This window comes from Triplophysa dalaica, chromosome 14, assembly GCF_015846415.1.
Source record: "Triplophysa dalaica isolate WHDGS20190420 chromosome 14, ASM1584641v1, whole genome shotgun sequence".
In the NCBI taxonomy this organism is placed as follows: Eukaryota; Metazoa; Chordata; class Actinopteri; order Cypriniformes; family Nemacheilidae; genus Triplophysa; species Triplophysa dalaica.
Window position 1 is genome coordinate 11,602,062 of NC_079555.1, and position 17,054 is coordinate 11,619,115.

General features: G+C 37.8%; 2 protein-coding genes across 3 annotated transcripts; both read right to left on the reverse strand.

Moving 5' to 3' along the window:
- Positions 1 to 305: 305 nt before the first annotated feature.
- tbrg1 (transforming growth factor beta regulator 1) lies at positions 306 to 7,379 on the reverse strand. Of its 2 annotated transcripts, XM_056766705.1 has the most exons (15): positions 6,792 to 7,379; positions 6,529 to 6,650; positions 5,998 to 6,055; positions 5,814 to 5,896; positions 5,661 to 5,697; positions 5,357 to 5,419; positions 3,860 to 4,072; positions 3,698 to 3,768; positions 3,121 to 3,338; positions 2,894 to 3,033; positions 1,876 to 2,022; positions 1,654 to 1,751; positions 1,450 to 1,560; positions 1,108 to 1,271; positions 306 to 861 (listed from the first exon to the last, which is right to left on the reverse strand). In XM_056766705.1, the coding sequence occupies exons 2-15, from the start codon at positions 6,642 to 6,644 to the stop codon at positions 773 to 775; spliced, it is 1,608 nt and encodes a 535-aa protein (XP_056622683.1). In that variant the 5' UTR covers positions 6,645 to 6,650; positions 6,792 to 7,379; the 3' UTR covers positions 306 to 772. The 2 variants fall into 2 exon arrangements, with proteins under 2 accessions (XP_056622683.1, XP_056622684.1); XM_056766706.1 differs by lacking the exon at positions 5,357 to 5,419 and having other exon boundaries at positions 6,529 to 7,379.
- A 138-nt stretch (positions 7,380 to 7,517) lies between these two features.
- On the reverse strand, positions 7,518 to 16,027 carry cfap45 (cilia and flagella associated protein 45). Its single transcript, XM_056766704.1, has 13 exons — positions 15,942 to 16,027; positions 15,792 to 15,841; positions 15,593 to 15,712; positions 15,388 to 15,509; positions 14,632 to 14,776; positions 12,344 to 12,514; positions 11,828 to 12,006; positions 11,608 to 11,737; positions 11,368 to 11,514; positions 10,645 to 10,758; positions 10,318 to 10,511; positions 9,793 to 10,017; positions 7,518 to 7,696 (listed from the first exon to the last, which is right to left on the reverse strand). The coding sequence occupies exons 2-13, from the start codon at positions 15,792 to 15,794 to the stop codon at positions 7,621 to 7,623; spliced, it is 1,626 nt and encodes a 541-aa protein (XP_056622682.1). The 5' UTR covers positions 15,795 to 15,841; positions 15,942 to 16,027; the 3' UTR covers positions 7,518 to 7,620.
- Between the last annotated feature and the right edge of the window lie 1,027 nt (positions 16,028 to 17,054).

Sequence of the window (17,054 nt, forward strand, 5' to 3'; positions counted from 1 at the left end):
CGAAACTTATCTATATTTCAATATGTTCTGATATCTCACCCTGCTGTAACTACATTTACCGCACATGACGAATGATATGGTGTTACAAATGCCACAAGACGTATTTCATGTCAAAAAGATTTCTTTTCGAATTTTGTCATTCGAGAGCCTTTCTCAAGGTTTGCTTCTCACCGTATACATGACGTCCCACATAATGCAGAATAAAAGCCTGAAGGCTTGGGTGTTCATTGTTTTGCGTTATACAGTGGCAGTAGATGTGTCTGGGATTTTGAGATCTACAAAACCGGATAAACAAATGAATTGAATGTACTTACAACTTAGTTTTATTATTTATTTAACTTTTATCAAAAGTCTTTTACAGCGATTTGCAGACATATAATAATCACACTTTAAAAAAATACAGCACATATCAATAGAGAATGAGACTCTTAAAAATGATGGTTCTTCACAGGGATGCCATAAAAGACCCATCCTAGTTCCACAAAGAACCATCTCTTTCCTACTTTTTATAATCCGAAGAACCTTTATTCGCCACAACGAATATGTTCTTCAAATGTTGAAGGTTATATATGGAACAAAAAAGTTCTTCCATGACTTCCAAGAACCTTTTGAAGCTTTTGAGTGTTTCATTTAATTCACACAATTCTCAACAGACTGCGATTTCTCTATACATGCAGAAAATCATCCAAATAGTAAAGTTCTCATTTGGCATACTGCAAAGTTCCACATTACAAACGAATATGAAAGGCTGTCCTAGTATGTTTGGTTGTGTTCAGGTGTTGGAGAGAGCTGTGACAGCACTGGTCTGTAGGACTGTCGAGCTCAGCAGGTGAGATGACACATTAGGCTGTTGAGTTCGGCCTGCAAAACAAACACATTTCAATCAATACTCAAGTCCTACTATATATTATGCATCAGCCCGTTCTTCACACATAAACACAGGATTTCTGTTGAGCTGATATACAGCCATAACACATTCTTGTAAATCTATGTCGAATATTACGTTAATGTTATTTTATATTGCAATTATTTAATAAGTCCCAGATTCCCAACTCAAGACTGCAGATCACGCCCCACAGTTTTTGTGCTCTGTTGCGATTGGCTGACCTGTTCCGCTCTGTTCTGATGCGAGGTTCTGATTGGTCAGGATCTCTTCACAGCTTTGCAATCGCTGGAAGGACTCAAAGTTCACAGCTGCATCATCTTCAGACAGGCCGTGTGCTACCTGTCCATCACCTGGCCGACATACCTCAAAACGCACCCACTGATAACTAAACCGGTTAGAGAATGAGACAATGTCAGTCACATGGAGATTTCATGACAGAGCTATTAGAGCAGTGGTCCATTAATCATGAATAAAAACATTTTAAAGAACGCAATAAAACAACTGTCAAAACATATTAATCTGATTTTATTCTGGCACCCGGAATAAAAACAACTGCTACTGACTTGCTGCACTTGCGTGCTCCAGGACAGCTCTGGATCAGGTTCTGAATGGTGGGGTGAGAGAAACCAAAAAAGTCCGCTCCAGATGGAACAATGTTGGTTAAGGGTCTGCCTCTAAATGACAAAAAAAAACATGTGATGTGATTAGAACCTTTGTCGATATTCCTTCTTAAAACTCATAGCAATCGTAATTCTACAGGACTTTACCTTCGAGAAACAATAGCTTTCAGCAGGTTTGCGTGGCAGGTTTGGGCTGATGACGCCACTATTGCATTCTGTGGGTCATCCTCTGGAGCAATCTCAAACTATACATAACAAAAATGAGATTTGATTCGCTTGACTTCATACATCAAGTACAGACTAATCTTTGACCACACTTAAATCTCAGTTATGTAATTGACAGATGCTTGTAAACGTGTATGTGTGTACCTGTGGTCCTTGGCTGCCGTCTTTGATCTGGCAGGTGTAGAGGCACTTCTGATCAGGGTTCTTCAAGCTTGCGAATACTCTGGTGCTACAGAAGCCCACAGGATAGATCGCAGTCTCATCGTGAAACAGAGCCCTGTCTGTGATGATCTGCCGTAAACAACAAAAACGTTTTTCACTCAAGTTGGAACATGCTATCATTACACACTCAATAACTCACATACACCACAGTAAACTACGAGGCATGCTATAATTAGATTTCTACAAAACATTAATACACAAAATGTAAAAACACAAAATATCAATTGAAAAGTTTGGTACCCAAATGAGATAACATAAAATCATGTTTTTTTATTATGTTATCATGTTTTATTTTGTTTTATTGTTATTTAGCTGTGTTTTTTTAGTTATTTTTAAGTTATAAGCAATTTTGGAGCATTCAAATATACTGTCCAAATTTTACTGCCAAAAATAAATAAAACAATAACAGCGATGTTTGAATTTACCCCCCAAAAATCCTCTGAAATACGACTTTTAGATATGCATCCTCACTCATTAGGTTGTATATAAAACGTTAAAAGGAACAGTGTATGAAATTTTGCGGCATCGAGTGGTGGTGAGTTTGTGAATTACAAACAAAGGCTCACTCCACCACTTCCCCTCTCTATTTCAAAGCACTACGGAGGCTGACACAAGACTAAGATGACGTCACGTTTTAACTTTGCCGAAGGAGATAAGTATTTACGAAATGCGTTCTGTAGAGCAGTTAGTCCGATTAGGGCTACTTAAGAAACAACATGGTGAATTCCATGTAAGGGGACCTGCGGTGTATGTAGATAGAAATATCTCACTCTAAGGTAATTAAAACATAACACTTCATGATGTAAGATCTTTATACACCTCTAAAGACATTGTTATGCATGTTATATTGCATTTCCACACATTTAAGTAAAACAGAGGGCCGCATATGTCCTGGTCTACACCATAGGTTTTCACAATAAGACTGAGATGATTATCTGACCTCCCCTAGGCTGTAAACTGTGAGTCCACCGAGCACAATGGGAAAGACAGGCCTGCCGGAGGAGTCCAGCGAGATGGGCTGCACAAGTTTGCGAACTCCTCCCTCAGTGACCTTCCTCTTCTTACAAATCTTCTTCATAACTGAGAGGAAATAAGCAAATCACAATTTTATGGAAACAGGTAACCCAGAATACACTATGATGAGATTGTGTCGTTTCAAACACTCACATTCTTCCCTTCCTCTCTCTTTTCGTTCTTTTTTGGGTTTCTTTAAAAGATCATCAGGTCCCGAGAGCCCAGATGCCTGGCTGTGACTCCCTGAGAGAACAGCGCCCCCTGGTGTGCTGGAACTTAAAGTGGCCGCTGACTGTATACTGCAGCTGGGTGTCGGGATTGACTCACCTTCACCCAGAGACTGATATTGTAATAAAGATTTTAGAAGGAACCTAAAGGAAGAAAGTGAATGAGTTATATGTTTTGTGTAACTACAATTATTCTCACCCAAAAACAAATTCCGTCACCCATTAGTCACCCTCTGGTCATTTCAAACCCGTTTAACTTTCTTCTGCAAAAAACAAAATTTCTTATTTTGATAATTAATTATAATTATTTTGGTTCACTAGTTTAGCGGAAAAGCTGTTTTAATGTAATACAAGTGATTATAAACAATGTATTAACATTTAAATGGTCACATTTTTGATTTACAACTGTGCTCTTATCATTTATGTACTGTATGAAGTATTACAAAACTATCGAACTGGACTGAGCAGCTCCTGTGAGTTTCACTGGGATAAATTCAACCCACCTCCTTTCCTCTTTTGCTCGGACAAACTTCTCTTCTAGGTGAGCAATTTCATCATATAGTGCTGCATTTTCCTGAGTAAATAAACCACCGATAAATTGGTTTTACATGGTAAGATTGTATAAATATGCTTGTCAAAGTTTGCATAAGGCAAAAAATACCTACAAAAATCATGTTACGGGCAGCCTTGCGCAGATGGATGTTTTTCAGTCTGTACTTCTCATTTTGGCTCTTGCGAGGAGCTTTTTTGACCTTGGGTCTTGGCTCAGGGTGACTCGTTGGGGATGGTACGGGACCCAGGGATGACCCAGAGCCTGAACTTGAGAAGGTCGACTGGGCAGAGAATGACTGCAGTGCCTGCTGTCTTTCTTCATCAGTCTGTATTCACAAGTTACAAATAATCAAAATGTTTAACAGAAGAATATAGTGGCAACTCTTTACAATAAAGTTGTATCAGCTAACTGTATAAGATATCATGAACTAACAACAAACAATATTTATGCAGCATTTATTCATCGGAGTTACTAATACATTAAAATCAAACATTAGCACCATGAGCCCTAACCATAAATAACTGTACTGACATTAACTAACATTAGCTTAGGAATAATACATGCGGAAAACTTTATTGATCATTGTTAGTTAATGCACATTCTACTGCTAACAAATACAACCTTATATTAAAATATGACTGAATTACATAAAAATAAGAATATAGGGTTATGCAATATAAAGGTGAAGTGTGTAATTTTGTTAAAATACTTTATCCCATCACAGTTTAATGTGCAAGACTATGGGTGACCATTTCTGATGAGTGTATAACAAGGTTCGGTGTATTTGAGTACGGTACTGTCAACATCTGTCTCAACCAGATGGTAGGAGCTTTCACTTGGAACACCTTCAAGCAAGGTTTTTGGAAAAGATGAGCATGACAAAGCTGTAGTGTATTAGGTTAAAAAACGAATTGCAACTTATGCTGTCACACACTTTTAGTTTATTTAGATCAGAGGATTTTCAGAAAACCATTTTCAGTGTATTTGGCAACACTGGTTGCCTAAAAATTGCCACACTTCACCTTTAAAGCTGACTACACAAAATACAAACAACTAGACCATAACTTCAGAGACAGTGGCTGTTTTGATCCCGACTTCAAATACAAAAAGTAAACTAAAAATGGACTGACAAATTAAAAAAAGATGAGTAGGGTTGCAGGTGCAGAAAATTTCCAGTAAATTTACAAAAACTTTCAATAGCAAGCTGGGAACTTTGGAAATATTCCAAGTTGGTAAATGAACGGAAAAACAGTGATCTGAAGATGATAAGGCTACAAATGCAACTGCGAATGCAACTTTTCCCGTTTTTCTAACTATACTCAATCCTTTCATAGGCCAACCTGCAATTTTGCACAGTTCCAGTTTATTTTTCATTAATTCCCATGGAAAGTTTCACACTTGGAAAATTTACTGAAATTTGGCTACCCCCAAAAATGAGTTATAAAATCAATACTATGTGAACATTTTACCTAGTCAATAAGACTCTTATGAACAACATAATATATATAGTTTAATGTAAAGTGAAATTGAATCTCACACACTGACAGCTGTCTCTAGATTCCCCCAACTCTAATTTAGCATAATCTGAGTATTTATTACAGGAACTTACCAACAGGGCAAAAACTCCGTTTCTGCTCTCAATCCTCTTGAAGCGTCGACTCCCTTTCTGTGTCTGTAACACAGCGTGACACTAAAGCTTCATTCTGAAACCTACGTTCAGCACAATGGTCTCCTTGTGAGTGTTAACTCATCAATAGGCTACTCTGACCTTGCAGTTCTTTCCCACATTTGTCACTATAAACCGTCAGAGAATGTAATACAAATAAAATAATGCACACCAAAATGATCACGGGATGGAAAACATGTGGTAAATGATAGACAGATCACACACATCGAGTGACATTGAATCTCACCTCTCGATACATGACCGCCTCGAGGCTTGATTTTGCACTAGGAATGGTGAAAAGAAAAGAAATTACAAACCTAAATACATTTTTAGTACCATGTCCCCCGTTTTGAAGAGACAGAAACTAAGCTGGAAATCATTTTTCAAATGGTTTCTGTACTTTGACTGCACCAGTCCTCGATCAATGATCCGCTGTTTGATCTCCTTGATGTGCATGGGGCGTCCAGCCTCTTCCAGAACAATCTAAACACCATCAGAGAGAAAAAATACATCTAATCATCCCATCATGCAACGAGTTACACAAAACGTATGTGAAATAAACACAGTAATTTGTAAAAGTTTACCTGAGCAGCGTCAAGCCAAGTGAGGTTTGGTTTGTCTGTAACTTCACTGGAGGTTTCACTGAAAACATCAAAGCAACGTTACGAGACCACATGCATATTTTCAAACTTGTTTCCACATTGATGATATCTGTAGGTATTATGTTTATAGTATAGTATTAATATTAGTTGACATAAAAATAGCAAAGAAACAGTAGTTTAAATGTTGAGATTTTAAGGCCATAAAGCCATAGATGTTGCCTCGTGATCATAACCACGATGTTGATAAAATACTTTGCACATCATGTGCTATTAATACTGTGATGTCTTTTTTAAGCATCAAGATCTATTAAAAAAATAGTTAGATACTATACACAGTGATAACATTAATATCAGATGTTTATCATATTTATGTGCGATTGCATTTACGTCGTGCACAGAGCTACACGTCAAAGAAACACGATCATGATCAATTATTTAAAATTCGATTCGTTATTAATAAATAAAATGCTACAATTGATGAAGTTGTCTGGCACACATGTCTGTGTAACTCACGCATCTAGACTCTCGGTCGTTCCAGAAAGGCTCGTCATATTATCCAGAGCTGGAAACAAGGAATAATTGCCTTGCCCGTCTGCCTCCATTTCTGACTCAAAATTCAGGGACTCCATCGCTGTCTAGAACGGATACAGATATTTAAAACACGCAATTTTACTCGCCACGACTCGCCATGCTAATGTAAAATAAACAAGCCACGGAAATACAAGATGACAGCTGGCTTATATTCAGCGATGCTGATCACAGACGGTGCACTCAACCTTTGTGAGTCAAAATTGAAGAAAAATAACTCTACTGTACAACTGTACAGTTGTTGTTGATGACAAGGAAGATTTTCGCTTTTGTCTCCAGACTTCCTTGGAACCTCTGACTGGAACGATCAACGTTTCCGGGGAAGCATTTGAGAAAACACACACATTGTCTAGCGAATTTTAATGAAATCTAGCGGACGCATTATGGTTTACATAAAATGTGAAAAGAAACGCAGAGGTTTATATGCATGTAGTTTTATTTTTTTTACATTGCTCTTAATGTTCTCGACACTCTTTGCACTGTAGTATAAGTTCTGGTATATTTTTTTTACCCAAGCCAAGGGAGGGTGCTTCAAAAGGGTCCAGATCTGTCCATTTAGGTAGAGATAAGTGAAAGTTTGGGTGGCCTACATTTCTTTATTTCTGACATTGTTGTGGCGACGTCTGTGTGTCTGGTCAAACTGAGTCATTCACAGAAGGATCCAGAAAAACGGAGAAGTTGATAGTGTAGACACATTTTTGTTTAATGTCTAAATTTCTGTAAGCAGGCTACATGAGGGAAACATTTATAACTACCAATAATTCCTGTGGTGTTTGGTCTAGACTATCTGATTAAAATAAACAATCTGGTAAAATGTCCTGGTCCAAGTCATGAGAAAGGTGACTTTCTACCTTGACAGTGTGCTTTTAAAATAAATCATTCATAAAGTCATAAATCACAATTTACAGTAAACGTGTTATTCCTAATAGCTTTATTTACTTGTATGTCAGAGCGATACACAATATCTGTTTTATTTTTTGTTGGATTTTGTTAACAGTTGCTCAGATTTGTTACTCCTCAGTGTAGCAAAGGAGGAAGAACTCGAACTTTACGCTCCATTTCTTTGCAGTATTTCTCTGAGAGCCCAGCTGCCCTGTGATCAAAAGTGAAAAAGAAAATTTCATTATTGAAATGATTGGGAATAGAGACAAGTAATGAGTTTACATTGTATGATTAAAAGTTTATATTTTGTGGAAAAATTCCCAATAAATATCAAATAAAACTATACACAACCTCCAATTCTACTATAACATACAGTATTTGGACATTTATGACATACTGTGAAAATACTGTACAGTATCATCATTACATTACATACAGTTGTGTTCAAAATTATTCAACCCCCACTGAAATTGATTGTTTTGGTCGGTTTGACATTGATTATGATCATTCAGTCATCCTGCTTACAATTAAATCAAAGAGGCACGTGTAGGTCAGAAAAATATAACATAACATTTATAATGAAATAACCACAAATGTCTTTTCTGAGCTCACATCATTATCAGTTTTATTCAACCCCGAAGTGACATTCAATCTTAGTACTTAGTACAACATCCTTTTACAGTTATAACAGCTTTTAAACGTGAAGCAAAGCTTGACACAAGTGCCTTGCAGCGATCTACGGGTATCTTCGCCCATTCATCATGGGCAAAAGCCTACAGTTCAGTCACATTCTTAGGCTTGCGCACTGCAACTGCTTTCTTTAAGTCCCACCAGAGGTTCTCAATCGGATTTAAGTCTGGTGACTGCAATGGCCACTTCAAAATGTTCCAGCCTTTAATCTGCAACCATGCTCTAGTGGACTTGGAGGTATGCTTGGGATCATTGTCCTGTTGAAAGGTCCAACGTCTTCCAAGCCTCAGGTTTGTGACGGACTGCATCACATTGTCATCCAATATCTCCTGGTACTGAAGAGAATTCATGGTACCTTGCACATGCTGAAGCTTCCCAGTACCTGCAGAAGCAAAACAGCCCCAAAGCATGATTGACCCCCCGCCATGCTTCACAGTAGGCAAGGTGTTCTTTTCTTCATAGGCCTCCTCCAAACATAGCGTTGATCCATTGGCCCAAACAGTTCTAATTTTGTTTCATCAGTCCACAGAACACTATCCCAAAACTTCTCAGGTTTGTCCACATGACTTTTGGCATACTGCAGTCGACTCTTCTTATTCTTTGGGGACAGCAAGGGGGTGCGCCTGGGAGTTCTGGCATGGAGGCCTTATTACGCAGGGTGCGCCGTATTGTCTGAGCAGAAACTTCAGTACCCACATCTGACAAATCTTTTCTCAGTTCCTCAGCAGTCACACGGGGACTTTTCTCCACTCTACGCTTCAGGTAGCGCACAGCAGTCAAAGTCAGCATCTTCTTTCTGCCACGACCAGGTAACGTTTCAACAGTGCCCTTTGCCTTGAATTTGCGAATGATGCTTCCTATGGTGTCTCTTGGTATGTTTAACATCTTTGCAATCTTCTTATAGCCATTGCCCTTCCAGTGAAGAGTAATCACCTGTTCTCTTGTCTTCCTGGACCATTCTCTTGACCTCACCATGTTTGTAACCACACCAGTAAATGTCTAGAAGGAGCTGAGTATCACAGTCATTTTAAAGCTGCCTAATTGGTGCTTATTATGCTTTATTGCTGCTCCCTGATATAAACAGGAGTTTTCAATACCTGATTGAAAACACTTCATTGAACCTCTGTTCTTCAGAGTGGTAGTCTTTAAGGGCTTGAATAATTATGTCAATGAAGAATTCACAAAATAAACATTTACTACTGTATTACAAAACTAATTGATGTCATTTTAGTTGCATATGGTTCTTTAAGAAGTCCTTGTAGGATTTCATTCTGAATACAATTACAAATGTACACTAAATTCCCTAAAACCATTTACAGCATTGGGGGTTGAATAATTTTGAACACAACTGTAATTATTACAATAATTTTAAGTAAAAAACAAACATTTAAATATTGTTCAAATATAGCCTGTTAAACTAAACATTTATTGATAAAAAATACAAAAAATATTCGTTTACTTTCTTGTTGTCAAACTTAGTGGAAAATGTACATTATGTAAAAAATGACAATTGGGCAAGGTGGTCATGACTTGTTAAACAAATTGCTAAGAAATTGTTTATTTATAATTCCTATACGCCTGTTCACATAGTATTTTTTGGTATTTTTCCAGACATACTTGAGTTCCCTCAGCTTCTTTTCTTTAATCTCGTTTAGCCGTGCCCTGCGATTACGCGCCTCTTCCTCCAGCCGCTCTCCCTCACGGAACATCTCTCTCCGTTGACCTATGGCCTGCAGCTCTCGCTCCCGAATCTGCTGCCTCACGGCCTTGGCATGCCTGTGAGTCTGCTGATGTTTCTGCTGTTCTTTTTCACGATCTTTCTCAATAAGCTCCTGCTGCGCCCTAAAAAATGGATGAATTATTTTCATGACATTTGTCATTCTTTCCTGAATGTGCGTAATAAAATGTATCTCCGGAAAACCAAAACTTCCTGTGTGGGCTGGAATTTTAACTGAATTGTCTGATGTGGTTTTTGATTTCTTTTTGGCAGGGAAGCTAGAACCACATGTGAGCAATAATAATTGCAAAGGTGAGCCACTGAGCCTTAGTTACAACAACAAAATGTGCTGTAATGAACCTCTACACTTTACTAACGTTTATAGAAACCCATCAGACACATGGGTGTGGTGGTGATGCTTTTACCTCAGGACCCTCTCAAACTCAGCTCTCTCCCGGGCAGCCTGAATGGACAGCAAGTGTTCTTTATGAGTCACCTGCTCCAAACGTGCAACCTTCAGCCTATCTTCCTCTTCCTGCATTCTTTTCATCTCCTCTTTCTCCTTTTTTCTCCATTCTCTTGCAGCTGCTTCCTGGTTCCTCCTAGCCCGAATCTCATCCTCATAGTTCAGAGAAAAACACATTTAAATGGCCTGAAAAAGACACTCCCTTAAATACAATAATTAAGGTCTTAAATGCATCAGTTATTTCATGTTTTACCTATAGGACCACTGACGACTTTAAAGCTTTTACCTGCTCAGCCTTGTGGTCTCTGTTTCTTTCCTGTAGTGCTCTCAGTCGTGCCACCTCCTTCTCTTTTTCTTTCTTTATTCGTATCTGTTCGGCTTCGTACTCAGCCGCTTGTTCCTAAGATTTATGTGCATCATACACATCTAAGATAAGATAGAGCAGCTGCAAATGGGATTTATCTGCACCCAAATGACATTTTTGCATGCGCAAGATGCATTATGAATCATAAATTATAACTGTTTTCCTATGCTGTTTTTCCACTTTGGAGCTGTTACACCCACATTCAACTACAGTGAAACTGGTTCTATAACGTTACTATGTCATCATATTCAGTTATCAATTGAATTGCAATGTTACTCACGATAGCTGCATAGACTGTGAAGGATGGACTGTAATCAGTATTTTACATTTCTAACATTATAGGATAATGTTTGTGCGGCCGAACAAGCATGGCCATGTATGGTGAACTTTCCATGTATTACTTTAATTTTAGATAAATATCAACTTTTGCTCCTGGTATTGAGCTATATCGAATCTACTTCTTCCTCATTACCTAACTGTGACCCGAACCAAAAGGGCATCACTGATCTGAAGTTGAACTAGACATTTTTGTCCGGATTGTAGTTGGAGGAGTTTTCAAATTGTTCTGTAGCACAAACTCCTTAAAGGCTGCAAATCCCACCACACTTTTTGTGCAATCCTTTGCAGACGTTAGACTTTTCTCACCAGTTTCTTTTTTGTATACTCTGCGGCCCGCAAATCTGCTAATCTTTCCTCTTCCTTCTTTTGCTCTTTAGTAACAAGATTGCCTTCATTTATCTTCTGGATCTCCTGAAGTAGTTTCCTCTGGTCTTCTTTCTTTCTCTCAATGGCCTGTGATAACATCAAAGACAGACAACTGCAAACTGGTGTCTCACAAAACCAATCACAGAAGATATAAAACCACATTTGACAGCATGCATGTACCTTTAGTTCCTCCACATGCATCCGTTCAACGTTCTCCAGCATATGCTGACCTTCCTGCTCCTTCACCTCCTCCTGTAGCAGTTTTTCCTCCAGACGCTTTTGCATCTGGTCTACGATACACAGCTTACCCCTTAGATAAACGTATCCATCAAACACAGAGCTCACTCATGGACATACAGAGTATAAAGCTACATATAAAACCAAACGTAAGCATCCTTACTGAATCCTCTGCTGTCTGCGGAGATCTTCGATTTCCTCCTGAGTTTCAAGGGCCCGGAGCCGTTCCACCTCCATCATGGCATCCAGTCTCTTCTCCTCATCAATCCACTGCGAGACGTTCTGCTGCTTCTCCTGAATCTGAGCATCCCGCACAACCTGGCACTGCACCTGCCGGATCAACTGCAGCAATACAAGGACTATTATATACAGTTTGCAGCTTTCCTGTAGCTCAGTGGTAAGAGCATTGAGCAGCGTTAACAACGCAAGGTTGTGGGTTCGATCCCAGGGGATTGCAAATACCTATGTAAAACGTATAGGATAAAGCAATGTAAGTCGCTTTGGATAAAAGCGTCTGCCAAATGGCTAAATGTACATGTAAATGTATATATGGGCTATTATTGAGTGAAGGTGGTAAAAAAATTTAAAGAGAGAATAAATGGTTAAATATTTAAATAAATAAACTTGATATAAACTTAATAAATTGATATGATCTAAATTAATAATGCATTCAATATACCTCACTGAGCTTCTTGACTTCATCCTCTTGTTCCATTCTCAGGGAGTTGGCCCGTTCCAGCAGGTACTGGGCACGGTCCCTTGCCTCTGCTTCCAGCTCACTTAGGTTTTGGTTCTTCTGCCGAGACAGGTCCGCTTGGCGCATCTCTGCCTTTCTCTGCTCTGCAGCATCCTGATACAGCAATGACAACTAGATAAGCATTTCCTAAGGAAGTATGACTGACTGCTTTATATTTGTAATGAGTGCAGCTAATAATACTAATTAGTTTTTTTTTGGTTTGGAGTTAAGGGGGAAAAATGTATTTTTGTTCCACTAAAAGAAAAGTCATGGCTTTTATATAACAAAGGGGTGAAATAATATTGTTTTTGGAAGAACTATTATTTAAAAAAAACCCCGAAGTTTTGAGTTGGTGTTACCCTAGCATAACCTCATCATATTCAATAAATAGCCTAATAAACACTTCAAAGACTTCAAACTTGTTAAAATGTTTATAAGGATTCTTTAAAATTATCTAATATTTCAGTTTGTATAAATATGCACACATCCATCACCTCACAAATGTATTCTAGAGCTCTGTTTTGGGTTAATGACAGAAATTTTAAAGCGTATCTGTGTGACAGCCAAATTGGTGTTGCCAAGCTGCTTGCATAACTCCAAAGGCCTTTACTGAATTTATTGGTATTTCCTTCCTAAACTGCCCGCTTTCCAAAAAAGTAAAAAACTGAAATGGCTCTGTTCAAATTTCTTCACTGTGTAAGCTCAGTAAGACTAAAGTTACAAAATAAATTTAGTCATAACCTCTTTCACCCGGGGACACACAAAATACAGTGTTCGACAACTGAACTCAGTCCTCTCACTTAATCACTGACTGGGCCAACTTCTAGTTTGAGACATTTCAGACAGAAGCACAAACTGTCATTGGTCGCAATTATTACCCAAATTTGTATGACTGGCATGGACTCATTCGGTTACAGACTACAACCTTTTAGACGGTGTTGGGGAAGATGCTTTAAAATTGTAGTTAGATAAGCTACAAGCTACTCATGAATAAAAGTAGTTAAGTGTCAGATTAGCTGCCCATCTGAAAAAGTAGTTAGCTACACTACAAGTTACTGTAAAAAAGTAGCTAGTTTCTTCTAAACTACTTTTTTATTTTTTACAATCTAACATTAAAAAAAGACTGGAGTGGATATATCAGACGCAACCTGGAACAAGGCATTACTCCGAGTTAACGGGACAACTTCTTGATCTCGCTTAGGTTTAATTCAATTTAAGATTCTTCACAGACTCCACTACAGTATGGTTAAGACTAGATGACACTGTGATCCTTAAATGTCACGAAAATCAAAATGCAGCTCTACCTTGCATTTAAGTATTTATTATTTTGTATGTAGAGTTACTGTATGCTTACAATTATGCTTAGTAATTTAGCGAATTATATTTTATTTAATTTGATTAATGCAATGTAGTGTTAATAAAACTCTGCCGTATCGCGGTGAGTTGTGGGTAATATCAGTCGTTAAGTGTCCATGGATTCACATTTCAAATTTTCACCGGAAACAGTAGATCATCCGGGTACTTTGAGAATAATAATTTCAGCATACTATGATTTGCGACATACTAGTTCTATTTTGAATAGTATTAAGGAAGGATAGTATGCAAATTGGGACGGCAGAACGGACTGTAGCTTTTGGTCGCGCTACACCGCTACTTTCTTAAAAAAGTAATTAACTACTGGAAAAGCTACACTGTTTAAAAAGTAGTTGAGCTACCATTAAGCAACTGAAAAATGTAGTGAAAATTATTAGCGTCGCTAGTTATCTACTCCCCAACACATGCAGCACACTACACAACTATCACAACCCAAAAATATTATTGGCCTGACAGCTGTTACAGGTGGATCAAGCAATTTAAATGTTGTTAAAAATTACAATTAACACCCAAACAACCAATTTGTGGATATTTGCTAGATGTCTGTTCTGTGTGTGTGTGTGTGTGTTTGTGAATGTTAAAGACCAAATATTGTAAATACGAGAATAAACAAAGTGAATCGGATCAGTTTGCACATAAAATTATCTATAACAACAAAATGCTTGTACGGTTATTATTGGGGAGAAGAGAGTGAGTAAGCAGTTGTTATTTTGAATGCAGTATAATGAAAGCAGGAGTATGTTTTTTGGGTAGGGGTTTGCTTGTTTCATATATCGCCAACGCTTATCAGAAATTGCATTCTGCACCTATAGATGTGTCCCCAGGCTCAAGTACAGTTGAAATGGTTAGTTTCTCACCATGGCGTCTTCACGGGCTTTGCGTTGGGCCTCTTGTACAGCCACCTTCTCATCTTCACTAGCAACATATGACTCGGCTATTATTCTCTTGAACTCAGCAGCAGAGAGAATGACAGACTGCCCCGATGGGTCTTTGCTCGGGATTCTGTTTAAAACAAATATCAGTCAGTAGCCTACAGTAGACCATGCCATATACACTAAATTAAATAAAATTCAATAAAACGCATAACAGATCTACAAGCTGTCTTACAATGTCACACAGACAAACCGATACTGACATTATCTCATATTTATTTAGTCCCCGTGAACCGGAAGATGCAATCGTTTTTACTTCCGTATTCTCACACATTTCCAACTGAAAAGGAATTTCTAAGGAGAAAATGAGTGGGCGTGGCTTGCGTTTTCACTAAGAATTGATTGAATATGTATAAACAGCAGTTGCATTGATATTGAAATGAAACTGGCAGCAGACTGACATTTGAAGGGGAGGAGTTAGAAGCCATTTAATTTACGTCATTTCAGATGAATAGTCATTTCAGTGCATTTTCAGATTTTAACTCAAGATTATGAGGGAACAGGGATTTTAAAAAGAAAATGACCCACAATGATAAGCTATTTACTATAAACGTAGTTTACTATAAATTTTATTTCACTGGAACTTTAATGCGACTTAATAAACTGCACTAAATACACTTCAGAACATCAATACACAACTATATTCACTTTAATAAAGTAAAAAGGCGGTTTAATACTTGCCTGAGGTCCCTGATGAGATCTTTAGTGATGATGCGCACAGTCTCTGATCTGGCAGGAGCAGAGCGAGTCAGTGACCGTGACCTCGTGCTGGGACCTTCAGCTACATCCTTTTTTGCCGCATGCTGAACAAAAGCATTAAACCGCCAAATTTACTTGTATCTTGAGGTATGCCTTCGATATGGCATTACACTACGCGTATATATACCTGTTTCGGAGTCCCGAAGAGGCTCTCTTCCACGTTAGAGGTGAGGGCTCGTGTGCGATAGCGGCGAGAGAAAGCGCTGCTGCCAGACAGCTTCGCAGATGAGGATACCCCACTTTGAGGCTTCAAAAACAGAGAAACACTATAGCTTTTTGCCCACCTTACAATGTAGACTACGTGGGTGGGTTAAAGCGACACTTACCATTTGAAGCGTTAGTGACAAAAACTCACGAGACTTCTGTAATCAATCACCTTAAAATGAGTAAATTCAATAATTATTATTAGAAACGCCATGAAAGTAAAAAGAAATTAAGATTATCGTAAGGGATGACGAAAGTCAATTACACTGTACCGGTCAAATACAGCAGGGGTTTGTTGTTATGTTTCCATGGAGACAGTGACGCAGTAACTTTGGTTACGGTCCTTTGTAAAAGTCCCTTGTTATTTCGTTTCCGTTAATGTAATGTTGCTGTTAATGTAATGTGGATTTATATAAGTAATAAATAAGGTCAAAAGAAAAAAAAAAACTTTTCCCAAGTTATTGGTGCGCTCTGCAGATCTCTTATCCTTACTTCAAAATAACCATGGTTATGATACAAACTAATATATGAATTAATTTGATACGAACTAACAATATATCAATTAAATGATAAATAAAAAGATAGGCTATAAATAAGTTAATACCATGTCTATATCATGCAGTTAAAAGCTAGATGCCAAGAACACTGAAAAATACCATTTGTTATGGCCCCACTGTCATTATACCTTACCGTGAAATATAAAGGTTTGTTTTTGCAAATTTTGTGAAATTCCATATTCCTTCTATGTTTATTTTTCTCATAAAAAATGTATAGTATTTTAGATATATTACACAATATCTCTTGTCCCCAAGTTTTCACTCAGCTGTTACCCAAACACATCCTCACCTCTGAAAAACATACAATGTACCACAAGACATTTTTAGCAGGAAGTTTAATCATGTTTGTCTTCTGAAGGCCATGTGAATAACAAAACCAAATGTCCTCATTTTCTTTTTTTTGTACTGTATATGTTATGATATTTTAGCTATGACTGGAAAAGGTCGATCTCAATTACATAGTTATAATTTTATTTAAAATATATATTTTTGAAAATTACTATATTTCATGTATTTGTAAACTCTAGGCTAAAACTCAGTCCTGTTACTTTCAGTCCTGTTACCATCCATCTTCCATTTTAAAACCATGTAAAAAATTAAATAAGTTTCTGAGAAAATTTTTTATTAATTTTGACTAGTTATATCCAACAGATGTTACCCATTCCGTGGAGTGTCATATATAAAACTTTGAGGAGATCTCACCATTAAAGTGTGCGCACGCACAAAAATAGATTTTGCGTGCATGCGCACAAAAGTTTTAAGATTTATAAAACCATGCCTTCGTCAGAACCTGCGCATATAATTCCGTTCATAAATCCCAGCTAGGGG

Excerpts from the sequence above, each read along its gene's own strand:
- tbrg1 (XM_056766705.1), bottom strand. The coding sequence starts at position 6,644 with ATGGAGTCCCTGAATTTTGAGTCAGAAATGGAGGCAGACGGGCAAGGC. Across the intron at positions 3,034-3,120 it reads AGAGAGAGGAAGGGAAGAAT|TTATGAAGAAGATTTGTAAG; the intron begins GTGAGTGTTTGA and ends ATTTCCTCTCAG. Across the intron at positions 1,272-1,449 it reads GGAGCACGCAAGTGCAGCAA|TTATCAGTGGGTGCGTTTTG; the intron begins GTCAGTAGCAGT and ends TAACCGGTTTAG.
- cfap45 (XM_056766704.1), bottom strand. Across the intron at positions 10,018-10,317 it reads GAGTTTGAGAGGGTCCTGAG|GGCGCAGCAGGAGCTTATTG; the intron begins GTAAAAGCATCA and ends TCCATTTTTTAG. Across the intron at positions 7,697-9,792 it reads AAGAAGCTGAGGGAACTCAA|GGCAGCTGGGCTCTCAGAGA; the intron begins GTATGTCTGGAA and ends TTTTGATCACAG.